The 19,638-nt window shown below is 38.7% G+C and overlaps 1 protein-coding gene across 4 annotated transcripts in view; it reads left to right on the forward strand.

Moving 5' to 3' along the window:
• ATXN10 (ataxin 10) overlaps window positions 1–19,638 on the forward strand; it is a 96,890-nt gene that overhangs the window by 63,348 nt on the left and 13,904 nt on the right. For 3 of the 4 annotated variants that reach the window (XM_042050688.1, XM_042050690.1, XM_042050689.1), the window contains one exon: window positions 15,908–15,971. In XM_042050688.1, coding sequence (XP_041906622.1) covers window positions 15,908–15,971 — 64 coding nt within the window. Of the gene's footprint in view, window positions 1–1,065; window positions 1,115–15,907; window positions 15,972–19,638 lie in introns of those variants that run through there. The other variant, XM_042050691.1, reaches the window with a different exon arrangement.

The raw sequence follows: 19,638 nt of genomic DNA on the forward strand, positions 1-19,638 counted from the left end.
TGAGCGTTCAAGTCCCTTCCAACCCAAACCATTCCATGATTCAGTGATGAGGATTAGCTTCATTTTGTAAAGATAAAATTTTTTATGTTCTTCATAAATGAGAGTAAGTATTGAATGTAAGTGTTTCTTCTCTCTGTTTTTCTGCATGTTTTAGCATTACAGTCAGCTTTGGTTTGACATTAATCTTACCTACGACAAAATAAGAAGGATTTAGGTTTTGGTCTAGCAATTACTGTTCTAAAGCACAATTACGGAGCTCAGAGAATTCATATTGAAGCTGGCAACAAATGCTGAATTTTAATAAGGGCAAATAATAACATTTACCTTCAAATCAATTTTTTCCTGTCTTTTTAGAAAATGAGGGGTGCTACTCATGGAGCTATTCAGGGCTTGAAATTTCTCATAGGAGAGTTTCCAACTTCCCTAAAAATCTCTTCGTCCTTGAGTCCAGCAAATGTGTGATTGTGCATTTGGCTTTGGAAATATTGAAGGGCTTTATTTAGAAATACTGAAGGCCTTTATTTCAGGCAATTTTTCAGTATTGTAGCTAAAAATAATAAAAAAATAATAAAGCAGTGTTTTGCCTGCAAACAAAAATGCAAACAATTCAGTGTAATTAGTCATAAATTGGTAAGTTCCCTTTAATTTGCGTCTAAGTTTTGTTCCCTGCTACTTGAATGTCACTCTCTCAGTATTTTCCAGCCAGGTCTGTTCAGTTGTCTCTGCTCTGCCTGTTCCCCACAGCTCCAGGCATAAGAAACAGAGGCAATTTGAGAGGACACTTACGACTGCCAGTTCCTCTGGAGCCTACACTCCAAATGGAGTATTTGGTGGTTGGGACTGTCACCTCTTAGTTCCAGCACTTGAATTGTACAGATTCATGAGCACCTCACCATCCAATGCACTTTTTTAAAGTGCTTTTAGAATTTGTAGCTGGTGAGGAAAAAAAATGCTTGTAGTTCCCCTACAGTAGATCAACCTGGTGGCAGCTGATTGAGGTTCTGATTCAAGGCTTTTTCTCCTCTCACTTTCTGACCCACCATTACTGTCATCCTGTTCCTGCAGGCGTTTCTATAAAAGTGTTGACCTGCTCCTTTGAAAATCAACTTCAAATGTAAGTGTTTATTATTAAACTCCTATAGAAATTTTCTTTTTAAAAAATAGTAAAAAATAGTGACTTACAGAATTCAAAATTTTTCTTAAATGTTTCTAATTTTTATGGTTGCATTAATTATGGTACAAATTTCATCTATGGAAATTACCCTCAAGCTCTGTTCATATCAAATTTTGTTTCTTGTTAATGGACTTGCTAGGAGGAGTTGGCTGTGCTTGGGTAGGTTTCCTTTAAATAATTTTTAATAACATGCTGTATATATATACTTAGTGTAGAGTAATGAAACGGTCTTGAAACAAGAACTCTTTCTATTTTTCAGTTAGAACCTGCACTCTTGACTTTATAGGCTGTAATCAAATTAATGATCTGTTGCAAGAAAAGAAATAATAATATAAATAAAGCAAAACAGAACATTCAAAATTGTATAAACAGTTGGCTTAGTGCTTGAGTATATATATACAAATGCCTTGTTTTGCACAATAATATTTTCATGTAAATTAACCCTATGAAAGGATACATTTATTATGGAGTTTTTAAACAATTTGAACAACACCTTTGCCAATTTAAAAACTTAGAATTTTGTTTGTCATGGGTATAAGAGTTGAGCTAGAAATTGGGAATCTTACTTTCATAGTACCTGCAGTGGTTTTTACCAGACTACAAGACATTTAGACACACAAATACTCAGAAAATCCTCTGGTAGTTGTAATTTAGAGGTAAATTAAGAAACTACTATGCAATCTCCTTGTGTACAGCTTCATGTATCATCTCGCTCAGTAGCCTGAGGCATTAGCAAGCTTTCAGCATGAAATTTAGTGCTAGAGTATGCATTCCTGAGTTATTGTGTATCATGCATACCATATATATGGCTTTTATAGGCATATAAATCACAGCATCAGGAGTCTTGTTTTCTAAATGTAAAGCTGATCTTAATCTCAACAAGGTGGCTAAATTTATCTTAATAAGAGAATCTGATCCTGTGCAAAGGTTAGACTTGGTGAATCATTAAAAGGAAATGGGTATTCTTAGAAATTCAGGTAAATGCAGAGAATAATTGCTTAACTTTCTGTAAGTCTGGACAGTCAGCAAAGAAACACTGTCAATGTCACATAAGGGCTGGGCCAGTCCCTGGTGGGTACAGCAAGTAAATGTGTGAGAGACCATTTCTAGCCTTGAGGGCAAGTTGCAGAGTTTGGCATGGCTCACATACACATCCCAGCATTCTCCTTCTCTTCCTTCCCTAATCTTCCCCCACCAAAGTCAAATCACAGAACTGCCTTACCTTTCCTTGGGAGGAGCCTATGGCCTGCACTGTGTACTCAGCAGTCCCTGAATGTTGCCCAGAGGAGTGGAGGTTGTTAGGAGCCAGCAGCTCCAGGGACCATCTGAAAAATGCAGCAAGGAGCAGCGCCCACAAGGCAGTGCCAAATCCCAGCATCCCAGCTCTGTGTCTGCTCATGCCCTCAGCCTCTGCTGAAATGAGCTGTATCAACCCAAGTTTATTGCAGCCTTCAGAATTCACTAGTGTATTGTTCACTTCAGATGAGATTGATTAATCTTGTCCTTCCTTCCACCCTACGTTCTACATCTTCTGTAATGGTTCTTGTATTTATTTTGATCACACTGAGAGGGATTAGACCTTGGGTCCTGTTGGCTTGGGCCACGGAGGCCTGCACCTCAAAACGTTCTATGTGGGTAAACCTTTGGCAGCTCATTGCTAGTTCATTTGCTCACCTCTTGGATCACCACACATGGTTTTGAAGCTGCAATGTGCCCTGCTACTGTATTAACATCATAACATTCTCTGGTTCCTAACATTTTCAGTAGTTTGTTTTCCTTGAAAATAGTTTTTGAAATACAAACAGCTCCCAACCCACACAAGAGGTTTGTTAAGTACTGCATTTATCTGCTTGTCTGGGGTGCCCGGCATTCCGAATCAGCAGTGGTGTTTTAGAATGCAGTTGGACATTCTGTAAGTCCTATGAGGAGTAGCTGAGGGATATGGGGAGGGCTCAGCCTGGAGTAAAGGAGGCTCAGGGGGGACTTTCTGGCTATGCACAACTCCCTGACAGGAGGGTGCAGCCAGGTAGGGGTTGGGCTCTGCTCCCAGGGAACAAGGGACAGGATGAGAGAAAATGGCCTCAAGGGGAGGTTCAGGTTGGACATCAGGAGTAATTTCTTTGTGGAAAGGCTGGGCAGGCATTGGAAGGGGCTGCCCAGGGATATGGTGGAGTCATCACCGCTGGAGGTGTTCAGTGACATGGCAGTGCTCTGGTCTGGGTGACAAAGTGGAGATCAGTCACAGATTGGACTTGGTGATCTTGGAGGTCTTTTTCAATGTTAGTGATTCTGTGGATTTGAGCCGGGTTATGATGCAAGTGGACCATGTCATTTGATAACTGATGTCTTCAGTGGTCATGGGGGTGCAGTGTAAGGTACAAGGATTTATTCTGCTCTTACATATTGCTATGGTTGTAGATAACTGCTGGAAGGGGGCAAATACTAAACTGTTACACCACTGTAATCTAGAGTATCATTTGTTTTCTGAATTCTTTTGTGGTTTGGCAGCTTGGGACTTTACAAAACTATAATGGAAAAGTTAGGAAAACTTTATGCTGCCAGAATCACACTTCATAAAAATTGTCAGTGGGAAAACTCTCTATCAGTTACTTTTAACTGCAGTTACATCAGCAAAAGGGGTTGCAAATATCAAAAATGATGAGCCATCATAAAAAGATCATCATTCAGATTTCTTTTGCAGTTAAAAATGAAATGCTGTTACTGACAAAAATCCTGGAATCATTGAGGAATTAATCCTGAATGTATAAAAGGTGTGAAAAAGACCCCAAACCAAAGTAAACCCCTTTCTGCTCTGCAGTGTGAGAAACATGAAATGTTTGAATAATACGTGTGTACAGGGATTTCCCCCACTTCTTTAGTTAAGCTGATCAGAGTCATAGAATCCCAAAATGGTTTGGGTTGGAAGGGACCTTAAAGCTTCTCTCATCCCCTCTGTCATGGGCAGGGACACCTTCCACTAGACCAGGTTTCTCCAAGCACTGTCCAACCTGGCCTTGTTAAAGAGTAACACTTGAATTCAGCTTACCAGTTTACAAACCTTAGGTTAATATTTTTCTCTTTAAAAAACAGAGAAAACTTCTTTGTAATCCCCATATACAGTGATATTTTTCAGGTTTTATATTTGCATACAGTGCTGCTAGCCACTCCGTAACAGGCTGACAATCCAGAGCACCTTTGTTAGTGTATCTCTACTTCCCATTAAAGAAAGAGTTTATAGAACACACAGCTGATGAGAAATCAAGTAAAAATTTTAAAGAAATCAAATGTGGAAAATCACTTGTGGAAATAGTCACCATTTTTTCCCAGGCCGCCATCAAGTGAGAACAGATTCATCATATTAATGAATTTTAACTTGAATAAGGCTTCTCAGTGTATTTAAAACACTTTTTCTATTGAAAAGTATTTCTGTTATGCCACAGCTTCCCTTGTTTAATATTACCAGACTTTTAAATACATCACTGAAAGTCTTCTGTTTTCTTTGTTTGCTTTCAGCATATGAGAAATAATTTAGTCTGTCTGGGATACTCTGATTTCAAGAGTGTATCTTTGTCAGTCAAAGTTCTTAATCATGAGGGCATTTTATTCGTAAAATGTGTAACTGTTGTCCCAGTAAAATTGTTGCTGAAATAGTTTGTGACATTATTTCAATTATGCAGAAATAATTCCATCTGAATCGTAGAAGAATACTGAGTTAGAAGGGAGCCACAAGGATCATCAAGTTCAGCTTCTGGATCTGACTTGTAAACAACGCAAAACTGAACCAAAAATTTACTCTGTTCATTTTATAGTCACTTAATTCACAGTAATTTCTTATTTTTGACAGTGTTTACAACTTGTTTTACTTTGCAGTAGATGCTTTCCACAAAAGCACAATACCAAAAGGAAGTGTAAGAAATCCCAGCACCCTCAGTAGGTCTGTTATTGCTGCCTCTGAAGTTAACGTGGTAGGTTGGAGTCACTCTTCAGGTAATATGGGCAGGAACTGGTAGCTGAGTGTGCAGAGCTTGGGAGGGAGGAATGAAAGGAGCTTGCTGTTGAATCATATTTAAGAGAGGACCTGTTCCTCATTAGGGAGTTAAGCTGAATACTTCAACCTTCTCTTACCATTCCTAAGTGTCCCAGTGAAGTTGTTGGGATTTATTAATGCATTGAACAAATAAAAATTGTATTTAATTTGCTTATACAATGATGTGGAGGAAGAAGTGAAAGGGCTTTACAGGAAGCATTTACACCAGGATTGATGTTTTGTATGGGTTTATAATATAAAAAAGATAGCCAATGAGTTACTTTTGAAAAATGAAATAAAGTGTAGTTGCTTTGCTTTTGTATTTGAGAGGCCATGCCATCAGTTCTGTTTTGGATGAAGAATACTTTGTGACTTGAAGGTATCATAAAATACTGGGAAAAAGACATGAATTGGTCTCAGCAGAATAGTGTAGATGTAAAGCTTCTTCCAGCTCGAGAATCGATTTGCACTTGCATTGGCCTCCTTTGAAACCATCCCCAGTAGTGTCTCCAGTAAAGTGAGACAACATCTTTTCGTCCTGAAAGAAAACAATTATTGAAATTGTGAGATTTGGGGGCATAAGTTTTTTGTTGGTTTTTTTTTTCCTTTCCAAAGGACCATACTTCCATTATTTACATGTTTCTTGGAAAACATCACATTTCATATAAAATAGAGCGTGAGGTTGCTGTTGCTCAGTGTGACATATTATTTACTGCAGTATTCAGCAATGGGGTTCTATGGCTGGCTCAGGCTTCTGAGGGCTTCCTTGACTGGTCTGATTTAAAACACAAGCAGCAAACACCATTAAACTGTCTGCTCGCTGTAGTAGCCAGCTGGGTCCTGCAGTCTCCCATTTACTATTTCTGTAGAGTTCTAGAAAGGCATTTTACAGTCCTTTCCAGAAACACTTTGTTTTACTATGCTTTAGCCTCTTGAAAAATTTAATTATCATCAAGGATAGTTTTGTACTTAATATGTAACAGAGTGCACGTCCTTAACACATGTACTAGAAAATTAATGGTTTCTTCTTTGACCTGTCAGTAAAATCTTGGAAGCTCTGCATACCAGGGAATGTGGAAGCAGAGAATCATCAATGCCTTTAATAAATGTCTCTGTGTGATTTCCAGTCTTCTAACCTACCAACTTCTTTTCTTCTTTCCTCACCGCCCCCCCCTGCCCCCCATGCTGGCTGTGAAGTTTGGGGTGATATACTCAATAACTTATTCTTTACAGCTCCTTAAAAAAATTTAACAGTACTGAAATCACAATTGCAATAGGAAACTCTGAGGAATGATGGGAAACTGCCACCACTTTGCTTTTAGTCTTGAGTCTATCAGTGCACTCTGAAGTGCTGTGATACAGTGTGCTGAATTTAGCTGCAAATTTAACCACGAAACATAGAAATCACTGGCTTCAATCACTGAGTGTTTTTAAATCATCCTACATTTTTCACACACATTATTTTCATCATTTGAGCATTTGCTGCAGATGGAATTACATGCCTGACATTTATTTTTAAATTTTTTAAAAAATCCTTTTTTCAAAGTGAAATGAACTGAGAATGTAAAGTAATGCTGGACACAGCAAAAGTCATCATTAGAGCATGGAACATCCGATTGGCATTTATTTTTGCTTGCTGAATTCAGAAATTTCCAAGTAAGAGTTGTAATTCTGGATATTGGGAATGGAAGCAATTTCAGAATATAGTTGTGATGTGTGAGAGCAATGACATATGTGGTCTCTGTGAGGGTGTTGCATTCATCAAAACAGGTTATGATTTTGGATTGGTTTTCCTCCTTTCCCATTCCCACTTACTTCTAAGTTGAAAGCAGCCAGCAGTTTTCAAGGATTTCAGCTGGACTGTGTGTCAGGGAGCAGCTGAAATGTTGAGAGAAGGAAACAAGCAGCAAGGCAGGTGTGCCAGCTGTTGGGGAGAAATTAAGTAAGTACCAATGCTGCCCTGAGTAGTAGAACAAAGTAACAGTGTCACAAGGCTGTGGTGCCCATTTTTGTCTGGAAGAGTGTCATCACTAGTGTAGAACACCAATGAGGAAATCTTCAATGAGGAGCGTTCAGTGGTAATCTATTTTTCTGTCAATTTCAATGATTTTCAAAATCAGGATATTTTATGGATGGCCTGGAATTCTGTTCCAGAAGAAAAGTTATTCTGATGTAATATAAAATGTGAGACTGGAGAGAACAAAACCTCAAACAAACAAACAAAAACCCAACAAAAATACTCCCCAAAAATAACAAGTCAGTACACACAACCCACGAAGCAACATCCCTCATTTTAATTGAGATATTCATAAAATGCTTTCTAAAGCTTGACATGGAAGACAAAACATACTGTAGCCACCAAAACAGTGGCAGCTTGCCAGAATGACTTGAAACTTCCTATTACAATGGTGATCAAAAAGGCTGAAAGGAATCATGTAGCTTGTTCAACCTCTATCCCTGTATTTTTTCAGAACTTCAAAGTGTGAAGTCTTCAGTTTTCACTTTGCTTTAGAACTAAATAAAATTTTGAAGTTTTGACCATCTTGTTGACAACTTGTACGAGTTGTCTCTAGTCACACATTCTTACACTTAATTTCCTTTAAGTTTCCTTTTGTTCTGATGAAAGAAGACAATTAAGAGAACCTCTTTTATAGCAGTGATTGGAAATCAGCAAACTAGGATCATCTGATTACTGGGTTTCATGGACTGAGAATAGGAGTGTGTGACTAGAAGTACATAAATGTATACTGTGGTGTTGATGCAAATTTGTACAAATTCAACTGATTTGAAGGGCAGTGTTGAATACTGGATGATGTTTAGCACCACTGTTCTCTCTTACTGCTGCTGCCAGGATAGGCGAAGGCTACACTAGCAAGTATTGCGTGTTTCAAGCAAAATGAGTCTTGTGTTGGACCTCACTTTATCCATGTCAAGTCACAGACCTAAACCTAACCAGAGCAAACAGTCTGCTTCTCATGGCAGCATCTGTTTGTTGTGATTTGTGGTCCAGGAACTCTATGTAAGAGAATGAGGAAAGCTGCATTGTTTAAAAAGCAAATGTTCCAGTTGTGTTCTTGTGGGAACCTGTTCTGAATTATCAAATGTTTGTGTTATTATCTCAGTGGCTAGAAACTCCTGTGTTTTGCTCTTGGAAAGACTAGTTGAAAAAAAGATTGAGCAGCTGAGTTAGCCTGTTACCCTCTCCTCATAGCTGGACACTCTGCATCTGCTTATTTTGGCTCAGGCCTGATGGTGTGTTTGGTACCTTCATCTTCCCTTCCTCTTCCATAAGGCCAAAACCCTCATTTTCTAAACTAGTTCTTTGAGGAGAGGTTTAGGACATCACAAAGTTAGCTCAGATTTAGATTCTAAGATATTTTTTTATTATAATCTTTTTAACCTCCAAGAAAGAGGAAAAGATCTCCACTTTTGGGAGAATTGAAATAAACCTCATGTCTCACTGGGAAATAATGCTGAAAGAGGGAGAATATCTTTGAAATTAACATAGCAGGAGCAACAGATTTTGTTGCCAAGATTTATGAATTTCAGACATTGAAATGTTAAATACATGCTTACTTAGTAAGGTGGTGTAGAGGTGGAAGAGTGTTCTGGGGACATTGCCTTGGTTGAAGTGGACATAAGCAAGTCATTCATGCTGGTGCTCGGGGCTCTCAGACCAGCTAAGGAAGGCTGCTGTGATGTCCTGGAGAAGGGAGCCTCTGTCCACAAGTATTTCAGTAGATCTGCAGAATGTGGTGAACTCCTGTAGTAGACTTGATGGCCACAAGCCACAGCTGCCTGTATGCTAAGCCAAAGTGCCTGTAGTCTGCAGTAGGCCTTGGAATCCAGTAGCACTGAAAGCCTAAAGTATTCTTTTGTCTTTTGAAGTAGAATCTCCTGTTCACCTCCTGTCACTTCTGCTGCTTGGAAAAACAAATGGAAAAGCCCAAAACCAGAAATGAAAAAAAATTAAGTAACATTTTTCAGTATCATCGTAGGTGCAGAGGAGCCTGTTTGGGAACCTAACATTTGCTATGTTCCTACTCTTTTTAAGCTCTTCTGTTACCCACATTGTATGCTGGATTCTGCCCAGATGCCTAATCACTAATAAGCTACTTGTTGAGGACGTCTTGGAGGAAAATTGACTCTGTTAGTCAGCCTGGTTGGTATCAGGGTCTGAAGGACATATTTCTCACTACATTATGTAGTCATTTCTCAGTCATTATGTAGTCCTCATGTGGTACATTCAGAAGGACTAAAGCTTAAAAATATCTTTGATGGTGACCAAAGACTGGCAACAAATCCCCAATGTATGTATCGTTGGATTCATTTTCTTTGCCATAATTTAGTATTCTAGTGTGATTTTCTATCAAAGGAAGTCATGCAGACTTAGAAGGGATTGAGAGGGTTGGAACCATTCACCTGTCCAGAACAGGACTGGGTAGGGTGTTCATGGCTAAGGTTGTTTAGGTCATTTGCAGAGACTTGCAATACTGGAGTCTGCTCCAGGAGTCTGAAGCTTGTGTGTCAGTGTATTGCAGTGCTTCATTAACCATTACTATTAAAAATATTTAATGGATGTGTAATGTGAATGATCTGTGTTTTAGGCTCACTCCTTCTTGTCCTCCTAGATGTGGATAATAGAATGTACTGTTTTCCTAATGAAAGGTTGCTGTGTTCACCAACAAGCTTCTGCTGTAGCTTAACCATGTTGCTTATGCTCTTTTTTGAAATTTTCATCAGTTGTGGGGTTTAGGTCTTACTTGTATTCCTTTTTTATTTTGTTCACAGCCAGTTCAGATATTTCTTTAGTATATTGAATTGTACAAAATCCTTACTTTCTACTCTAGAAAACATGAAGTTGTTTCCATTTGTACAGTTGGGGAATCCTTTTTATTTGCTCTAAGGCATTTATTCAAAGTTATATGAGTTTATAAGAATAAATTCATATGAATGGTCTTGCATCCAAAATACAAATTATTTTAAGATTTCTCTGTCATGTGAAGTCAGTGAATATGCAGGATTATTCCACTAATGGTTAAGTATCATGTTTTTTCTAGAACTGCTTCTGAATTTTACATAGGTAAATTTCTGTCAACTATTTCCAGCTTTATAACCAAGAAAAGGTCATATTAGAGTAGAAGGAATCTGATCTTCAACTAAATGTGAGGAAAATAATTGACTTGTGCTTCTTTCCATGGTTTTGCTGGAGTGAAATGAAAATGTCTTACACTCACACAGCCATTCAGAAAGGGATCTCCTGCTTAAAGTTGAATTCAAAGTAGGTTACTCAGGGATTTTCTAGACAAGTCTTGAAGTCCTCCAAGATGGAGAGTCCACAGTGGCTGCTCCATATCCTCATAGAAAAAAATTTTTCCTTGTATCCAGCCAGAACCTTCTCAGTTGCACTTTTATGTCCATATTTTCTCTATTTAAACTGTTTTGAACCTGAGTCAGGAGAGCAGCTCTGTCTTGCAGACAGGTTTATAGGGGTAAAGGAAGGCTGCCAGCAGGTTCTCCTGAAGCCTCCTCCTCTCCAGGCTCAAACCCCCAGTTCCCTCAGCCTCTCTGGAAGGCATAGCTTCAGCCTCTCAAGTAGGCTGTCTCACGAGTGTCAGGAGTGGAATTGCTTCCCTGGATCTATTGGCTTCAGTCCCACAGATGTGTCTTAGGATGCTGTTGATGCATGTGAGATGGATGTTCATATCTTGATGATTCAGCACTTGAGAAGAATGTTGCAATTTAGTCATTTCAGCAATCTAGGGCACTAAGAGAAGTCATAAAATACAGTCAACAAGTGTGTTCTGCTACCTTAATACATTCGTTAGGTTTCCTGTGGTGATGCCAGCTCAGCTGTGTTAATATTCCTTTTCTCTCTGACTTCACCTCCTCCAGGTTTTAATTCCATTAGCCAGTCTAATTTGTCAGAGAAATATGGGGATCACATTAACTGTTATGCTCCTACTTTTAACCATGTGGGAATCAGCAGATAGGGTGGATGAGAAACCCAAAGAAGTGCTCTAGAGAGGGGAAGTTGGGTAGTGGCAGCTGAAGCCCTGATGGTGGTGCAGACCAGGGCTGGTGTTTGGCAGCCAACCAGCACAGCCTTACCTAGGCACCAGGCACTGCTACTTGAGTGGGTTTGGGTGCTTAGAGCTGTGTGACAGAACTGGAAGCATTACAAAGAGTCAAGGGAAGGAGCCAAGTTCATAAAAATGTGAAGTTTGCCAGTTTGATTGCTCCCAGAAACCTTTTAAGTTCCATAAGGGGAGTTAAAATTTAATACTCTGGAGCTAAACATGAATGGAGACAGACTTTTTGTCTGGTAGGAAACTGGTGATCTGTAATGAATGTTGTCTCTAGAGGTTTTCCCTATAAGTGGTTCCTGCTTGTTCCTGGTTTTTGACTCATTTCTAGAATATGTTTCCCACTCCCAACCACTTTTTAACCTAGAAATTCGTCTTTCTGTTTTTCAGTGTGCTTATCAATAACATGTAAAAAGAAGAGTAAGTGTCAGCATGGATTACTCGTACTGTTACTAGTCCACTTCTGTTTGAGAGAAAATATTCTTTTTGCTCACCTGTAGTTTGGCCAAACACAACTTCTAAGAAATATAAGTTTTTCTGTGACAGAAAGAAACACCTTTCTCATTTTGCATTGATTGAAGGCTGAAAATTGGTCACATTCTGGTGGAAGAGTAGTTTATGTTCACTTGTTGTTATCTAAAGGTATGAATGTTCTTTTCTGCATAATGGTACTCTTACTTGATTAGGTGATGTTTCTAATGCCCAAAATGTTTATGATTCTTTGAAGAGATTATTTTTGCTGGAGTATTTTTTTTTTTTCTATTTTTGTCTGTACAGTTGCTGGACCTGGAGATTGTAGTTGCATTTTTCTAGATGCAAGCAGATTCAGCAACAAGCACTGTCATGCTCAGAGAATTTGCTTTCTTACCCCTGAGCTTGGCTCCATTGCTGCTAGAAGGAAAGATTCAATAAGTAGTCTCAATTAATTTATACTTTTCCTGGGCTCTGCTGTGAGTGATTATGTTAATGGTAATTACTTCTGTGTACTTCATAAGAAAGTACTGGGAGATTGTCGGGAGCAGTTCTGTTCAGGCACGTATCCTTCACTATGCTACTGACCTTGTTTATATCCTGGTCAATAAATGTGATTTCTGTAAGATAACAGAAAGATGTCAACTTCTGTTCATATTTTTTCATTGGTTATGAAGAGAAAAAATACAGCTTTTTCCTCAGGGCTGACATGTTCCAAATCATCTGAATTAAAGACTTGGCCATGGAAGCACTAGGCATATATAGTCTGGGCTAGTTCTTCCCATAAACTTTGTTTTATATTTGTATAGCACCAAAAGAAGCACATGAGCTTCTTTTTAGAGCCTGATTTAAATAATTAAGATAGATTTTTAAATTTCAGGTACAGAGAAAGAGAAAATACTAGCAGTCACTGTCACTGGGAAAGGTATTTTCTCTTCAGTGTAATACATTTAAATTTCTCTCACTGGCATGATTCACATCTTCATTATGTTTCAAAAGCAAGTGCAGTAAACAAATGGGACAGCAATATAAAGCTGTGTTGTGAAAGTAAGCTTTTTAACTGGCAGGGATGGATACCTGCCTTGGAATGCTGGATATTCTATGTTTCTGCTTTTTTAGAAAGCTATTTCAGAAACTGACATCATAACATTAGGGCAAGATACTCATTACTGATAGGACTGAAGCACTAGAGATCATTAGCACAGAGATGGACTGTTACATTCTAAAATTGTCTTAAGTAACCTGGCAGCTTCATTTTCTGTTCCAGTGTAGTTCAGAATACAGTATTATTCTGAACAGCACTGTTCTTGATAATGAAATAACCTTGTGGCTTTGTTACAGTCCGGTGCAGTTCCCTGGTTTTGGCCAACTATGTTGTCAGTAATGTAAATGGAGAATAGATTTAGTGATCTTTTGTAACAGGCCAATGTGAGCAGTTCTGTTCACCAGACAGACACCACAACTGTCCTATTCTTTAGTTTCTGTCTATAATTTCTTCCAAAATCTAGACGGATTACAGCCAGTTTCATACCAGCCACAAATGTTCTCTTCACAAGGTACTTTCACACCATATTTAAAGTAAGATTTGGGTTTTGTGCAATACTGACTCCTTCCCCAAGCCCTGCAGAAGATTGCTGCAAAAGCTCTATTCCCTTGCTCTACACTGGGCATTTCACAGACTGTTTTCTTCAAAGCAAAAACTCTTGAGACCAATAATTAGTTGGAAAAGTTCCCAAAGCACTTTCTGTTGGGCAGTGTAGTTCCAATGGATCTGTGTAAGAGGTTGAGATGTAGGATGATTTCTCAATGTTTGCAAAATGTGCTGGTTTGGGAGGTTACAGGGAGACGGAGACGAGAGCAACAGGATTTGAGAAACTCTCAGCAATGCAAGCAGGACACTGGGTGGGACAGTGATTCTTCCCTCTGACTGCCTGTGGCACTCTTGTTGCAGAGGTGGCTCTGCTATGTGCAGAGCAGTTGCTGAACTTGCTCACATTACAGAGCACAAATAGTAGGTTGCCATAAAATGCTTTTTCAGTGGACCAGTGGTGGTTCAGGAACAGCTGGCATGGACTGGAGCTTTTCTAATAGTGGTTGCTCAGGATTCGACCTCTTCATCTCACAAGTCACTTGGAGTATATAGATTTGTCTTGGGTAGGTACATTGTAAGGTTCTTCTTCTTGCTCCATTTCCTTGTGTAGTAGGTCACAGGTGACATTCTAAAGCTGGCATTGTGGTGACAAAAGCTGTGCCCAACTCATGCAAATTGTATGTGCAGTTCAATTGTACAATGTTCGAGAACCTCCAAGGGGGGAGGTGCAAGGCAATGGTAGTTAGCAACTTGATTTTTCATGAAGGTATCGCTAAGGCTGTGTTTGCTGCTGCTGTTCCCACATAACTTTGAAAGAATCTCATCATATTCTCACAGTAGCTCTTTGAAGCGTCAGTGGATCTTAATTAAACTTGAACTTTCCCAAAATGCTTATTTTGTTAACCAGACATCTTGCTTGAATCGAACTGGAGCAGATTATTGCATGGTTTGTTTCTGTTGACAGCAGAAATTAATCCCGATTAATTTCTACTGTTCAGCATTTCACTGGTGGGAAATAAGAGGTAGCACTGTAGGCACATCAGAGTTTGGCTACAGCCTGAACATCAAAGGACCAGCATTTCCCAAGCATGTGCAAGTGCTATGTTACCTGAAGGTCACTGCTTGTTCAAGCTTTGAAGTATGATACTATACATGGTGCATGGCCTTGGAGAAAATACGAACATTTCGTGGAAAGAATGGGTATTTTTAAACTTGTATTACTAACTGGTACTTCATGTAGGTAAAGTTAGGTGTGTTAGCACAGATGCAGAAAGTGGGTTTTAAGACCTAGCAGTGCTCTTTGCTTCTCCTACATGTAAGCATTGCCTGTCTGTGTGTCTGTCACCGCTGCTTTCTCATGTTCTATCTTGAGACTCTGCAATAAGATTATCTGAAAAGGAGCTTGTAAGAGGCATGTGCTCATCTTTGTCTCTTGAATTCAGTTTTATTGATCCATAGTTTGTTTGGGATTTCACATCTAAATCTCCTACTCGACATGCCTCTCTTATAACAAAACTTGTGTTTCAGAAAGCTGATGATCCTGCAGTGTAAACTTTGGGATTTATTGTTTTCCTCGATAAATTAAAAATGCATCTTGTTTGGGGCAAAAAAGATGGAAGAGAGAACGCCATCATCAAGCCACAGCCTAAATTGGCACTAGGTTAAATTCCTTTGACTGGCAGTTCTTGGTTTGAAATTAAATTCTAAGAAATTAAAGAACTTAAGATGTGGAAAAGTATAGCTTGGCTATCACTGAATGGTTGAGGTTGGAAGAGACATGTAAAGCTATAAATATGCATGTATGAAGTTACAGTGTACCTTAGGAGTCTACATAAATTTCTTATGGAACATACTTTCCATAAGATAATCATGCTCCATGTTTATTGTTAAGATCAGTTTGTCCCAAGTACTTGGTAAAGTGTATGTGTATGAGTCTGTTAGGATTATGTGTTGTTATCTCATACATACACACAAATGTAGTAGTGCAATTTGTGAACTCCCATGTATATGTATGCACAAGGAACTAGTCACCAGATCTCACCTCTGCTCATTTGCTAGTAACACAAGGAACATTTTCTCAAAGGAAAAACATCAATGGCTCTTACTTGATATAAAGAATTTGTGCTGGGCACATACAAATAACACATTGCTGCTGAAGGTACAGGAGATGTGGCCTCATGCAAACTTGTGTGTGTGTGTAGGTGTATTTTTCAACTTTTTTTTCCCTATTTTTTGCTCCAGTTTTTCATGGTTCTTCCTTCTGGAAGCAAGCATGAGTTGTCAGTGAGCATAGCTTATCTGGCTCGGTGTCAGAAGCAGAAAATACCTCAGTCAAACACTTGCTAAACGAAGGGAGGATGTGAAATTAGTGCCTGCTTGTGTTACTGTTTTCTGATACTCATGCTGAAAACATGAGTACCAGGTTTACTCTGCAGTTCATGTTAGCATGTTTAATATTTTTGATGAAACAAACATCCTTGTTACATTTTTACGTATTTCTTGCATGAAACGTTAGTATTGTTGAGACATCTGTTAAATTAAACTTTGTTTTTATTTAGGTGTATGACTTGGATGGCATCTCCTTGATTCTGGACAGTTGCAGCATTGATGACAACAATCCTTGTATCCTTTACAAAAGAATTCTGTTTATTGAATATGACTCATGAGAAAAGGTGTGGGGGTTTCACAGATTTATGCCAGCATTGCATTCACTGGGTATCTAAATGTAACTGACCTCATGAGCTTCCTGGTTATATTTAAATAGTTCAGAAGTGAGTGAGGGCAGAAATAGGCTTCCATGAACTGGATTCTAAGTAAGTTAACTGAGGTTATATTCTGTTTCCTAAAATAATAACTATTTCTGGTTTGCAAGTGCCTATTTAAAGAGCTGTGACTGAAATCTGAATTCAGACTCTGGTCATTGTATCAGATTGTAGAGCTTTTGCTTCCACTGAAATCTGTTCAGGAAACTGAAATAGGTACCCCATAGATTCTCTACGCTTATTAAATCAGATTGGGGAACTTGTTCTAAGCAGAGACAAGGCTAGCAAGCTGTTATGAAAATATGTATAATTGAGAGAATCAGTGATGGAAATTACTGAAATGTTGGGGAGATTTTAATATTATTAAATATATGTTAAATGAAGCATTGTGCTTCATATTAATTTCTTTTTCTGGAATTTAAGAGCAGAAACTTCCAAAAATAAATTGCTATTAGAGGGAAATAATCTGATATTGAAGATAAGCAGTTCTTAAGCAGAGTTATCCAACTCTACAAGTAATACAAGTGTGTTCAGTGAGCTGTGATTTTCTGTAATGTAATCATTAGCTCTTTGTAAGTTTCTGGTAAGTGCATCTGGAAATCAAATATCTTTCCTATAGAGAGTCATGTCAGGTTTTTTATACTGAACACATGAAACAGGTTTTCAAATTATTATGTAAGAAAAAGCATACTTTTTTAAACAAGTATCAACAAACAAACAAAAGAGTAGTGAAAATGTTTCATATTCTCTCAGTTGTGTCCTGCAGAACATCATCTACATATAAATATATCTTAAAATGATGAAATAATGTAGATGATAGCACAATGTTAACAAGCTGGGTGGAGGAGCAAGAGGTGGTAAGTATCCTCTGAGTTATTCAGTTTGATGGTTTATATCCGTGAGTTTTACATCCTCAGTATTCCTGTAGTTTGAGACCTGGCAGTGCCTCTTGACAGTGCACTGAGTGGCAGAATTGTATTTCCATGGTCCACATCTGGTAAAGGGCACTGCTGGATGTGGTGGGATGGCCAGGGAAAGTTACCTTTCCCTAAATGGAAAAGCAGCCCTGAGAAAACCTAGTAAGGAGTTTTGGTCCCAAGTGACTCACCTTTGCTGAAAAGCACAGCTGTGCAACCACTTCTAGGATTAATCCTTCATTTTAGCTGTAGTAAAAGAGGATAACGTTTGAGATGCTCAAAGGGTAGAATTGTAGTTTATGATCCTGAATGAAAGGAAAATAAAATACCATGAGACTCTTTACTGTGCTTTGAGCAAAGTAGAACCTCTTGCACCTTTTGATACAGGCTGACATTTTATGACTGTACCATAACCTTCTTACTAGAGGATAAAACTTTGTTTACTTGGTTTTTAAAGCCATAATAACACCTTTTCATGGAAATTTTCACCAGTGATCCATAGCATACACTATTGGGGGATATGGAAAAGTGAGTAGCACATGGGCACAAGGAGGATTTGCCTGCTGTGGCAAAGTTTGCTGCATCAGCTTCTGGAGTGCAGCTCCTGGCTATTGCTGTTTATTGTTTTGACCCCTTGCTATTCCACGTGCTCTTGTGCTACATGAAGTTAATACTCCCCTGCTTCTTTCCTGCCTCTAACATTCCTCATCTGCTGCCTTCCCAGCAGGTTGTACACAGGGAAGCAGAAGAGACATTTGCAGTTTAGATCCGCCTCTACTTTCATCTGCTTTGCAGCATGTTTTGCTACTTCTGGACACCACAAAGCAGGTCCTTAGTAGTATGTAGGAGCCTGAATCCATTGCATAATATTTATTTGAAGAGATTTGACTGTTTCTTTGCTCTCTCTGTGCACCCCAGTCCTTCCTGGCACAAATCCCAGAATCACTGAATGGGTAAGGCTGGAAGGGACCACAGTGGCTCATCTGCAGTTTGCCAAGGTGGGGTGGAAAGCTGCAAGAAAAAGCTCAGCATAGCTCTTCAGACACGGCTCCTTCAGAAGTCATGTCCAGAAAGTTCACTTTACATTTTTATTCCTAGTGCCTGTTTTTGTGGTTTCAGGCTGTGTTACTTGGATTTCTCCTTGGACAAAACTGACCAGAAAAAGTTTCACCCAGAATCCTTTCAAATCCTTCTTAGATTTCTTAGTAAGTCTTGGTAGATGCACATTTTGTTTTGGAGTCACCTGAGCCCTACAGTTAAGACGTCATTGTGTTTTCTCAATTTTACTAGAAAAGTTCTGCCTCCAAATTACACATACAAAATTTCTCACCAAAAAGTGTAACTTTTGTGGTAAAAGCGATGGGATTTTTTTCTGGATGGAAAAAAAATAATTTCCCTGAAGTGTGCAATTTATCAGGAGAAGCTGGACTGCCATGTTAGATGTTAAAGGAGCTCTTTATTACCTTTGAGAGGAAAAAATTCTTTGATAAATCTTTTTATTTGTAGCATATGGAAGCATACTGAAAGAGGAAATGGGTCTTCTCTTATCCTAAAATAAATTCCTTTATAAACCTGTCATTACCTTAAAATTGCATCCTTTGAGATCCTGAACAGTTCTGTAATGTGCATAGAACTACCTGCGAGTTTGTGGCTTACGAAATTCAACTGACATGTTTGCATTATTTAATTAATTGTTTAAATTCATCTTTCAGTCCCCAGTTTGGGAGAACTGTTATCTTGTCAAATTGCATCTCAGACTTGTAACTTCTAATTTATACTAGCAAAGAGGTTTTTTTCCCTCAGGATATTTCATGAGTAAAAGCAAACAAACCACCACTCTCGTTAGTTACAGGCATGAAAATGATTATGGTCAGTTAAAAACCAATTTACTGTACATCTCTCATTATTTGAATCGGTATTTTAATTTTCCAGTTACTACAACTTTGCATGTAAATTCAACAGAGAGATGCTGTAGGATGCCAGATTTTCCACTTGTGGCTATTAGGCTTTCAGCACAGGACAAAACGTAAACAGAGTGAGTCTGGGGAGATGCAGATTCATTAAGAGTTAAACTTCAAAGAAGGTTTAATACCACTTTTTCTATACCCGTTAAATCTTCCATGGATTGGCTGTCCATAACTGTCCTTCTTCTTTCAAAGGAAAACAGGATGTTTCAAAATGCAAGCAGAGTTACTTGCCTTTAGATTAAGGAGAGATTCCTGTATGAGCTAATCTTTTCGTTTTGAAAATTCAGTTTCTTGTTCCGCTTCTGAAAAGTGGGAACATTGTGCTTTACCTTTGTAACCTGTGCTTAAAAACAAATGTATTCAATCCACTGAAGGATAGCAGAGTGGGTTGGAGATGCCTATCTGGGTAATACCAGTAAAAAATTTACTCCAAATCCTGCTTTTCAGCTTACTCGTGTTGAAAAGGTGTTCTAAATTCAAATATCTTCTATTTTGCTCTCTTGAGTCATCATCTTCGTCATCTCTGACTGGCTCTGTCATCAGACAAGAGCCCTTCCTTTTGTTCTTGCCTTTTACCTCATCCTAAGCTCTTCCTGCTCCTTCCAGCTTCATTTCTGCCCTTTCACAGATTCCATTTCCTTAA

This window comes from Corvus kubaryi, unplaced genomic scaffold, assembly GCF_017639235.1.
Source record: "Corvus kubaryi isolate FWS band 111438036 unplaced genomic scaffold, C.kubaryi_AGA036_p1.0 74, whole genome shotgun sequence".
In the NCBI taxonomy this organism is placed as follows: Eukaryota; Metazoa; Chordata; class Aves; order Passeriformes; family Corvidae; genus Corvus; species Corvus kubaryi.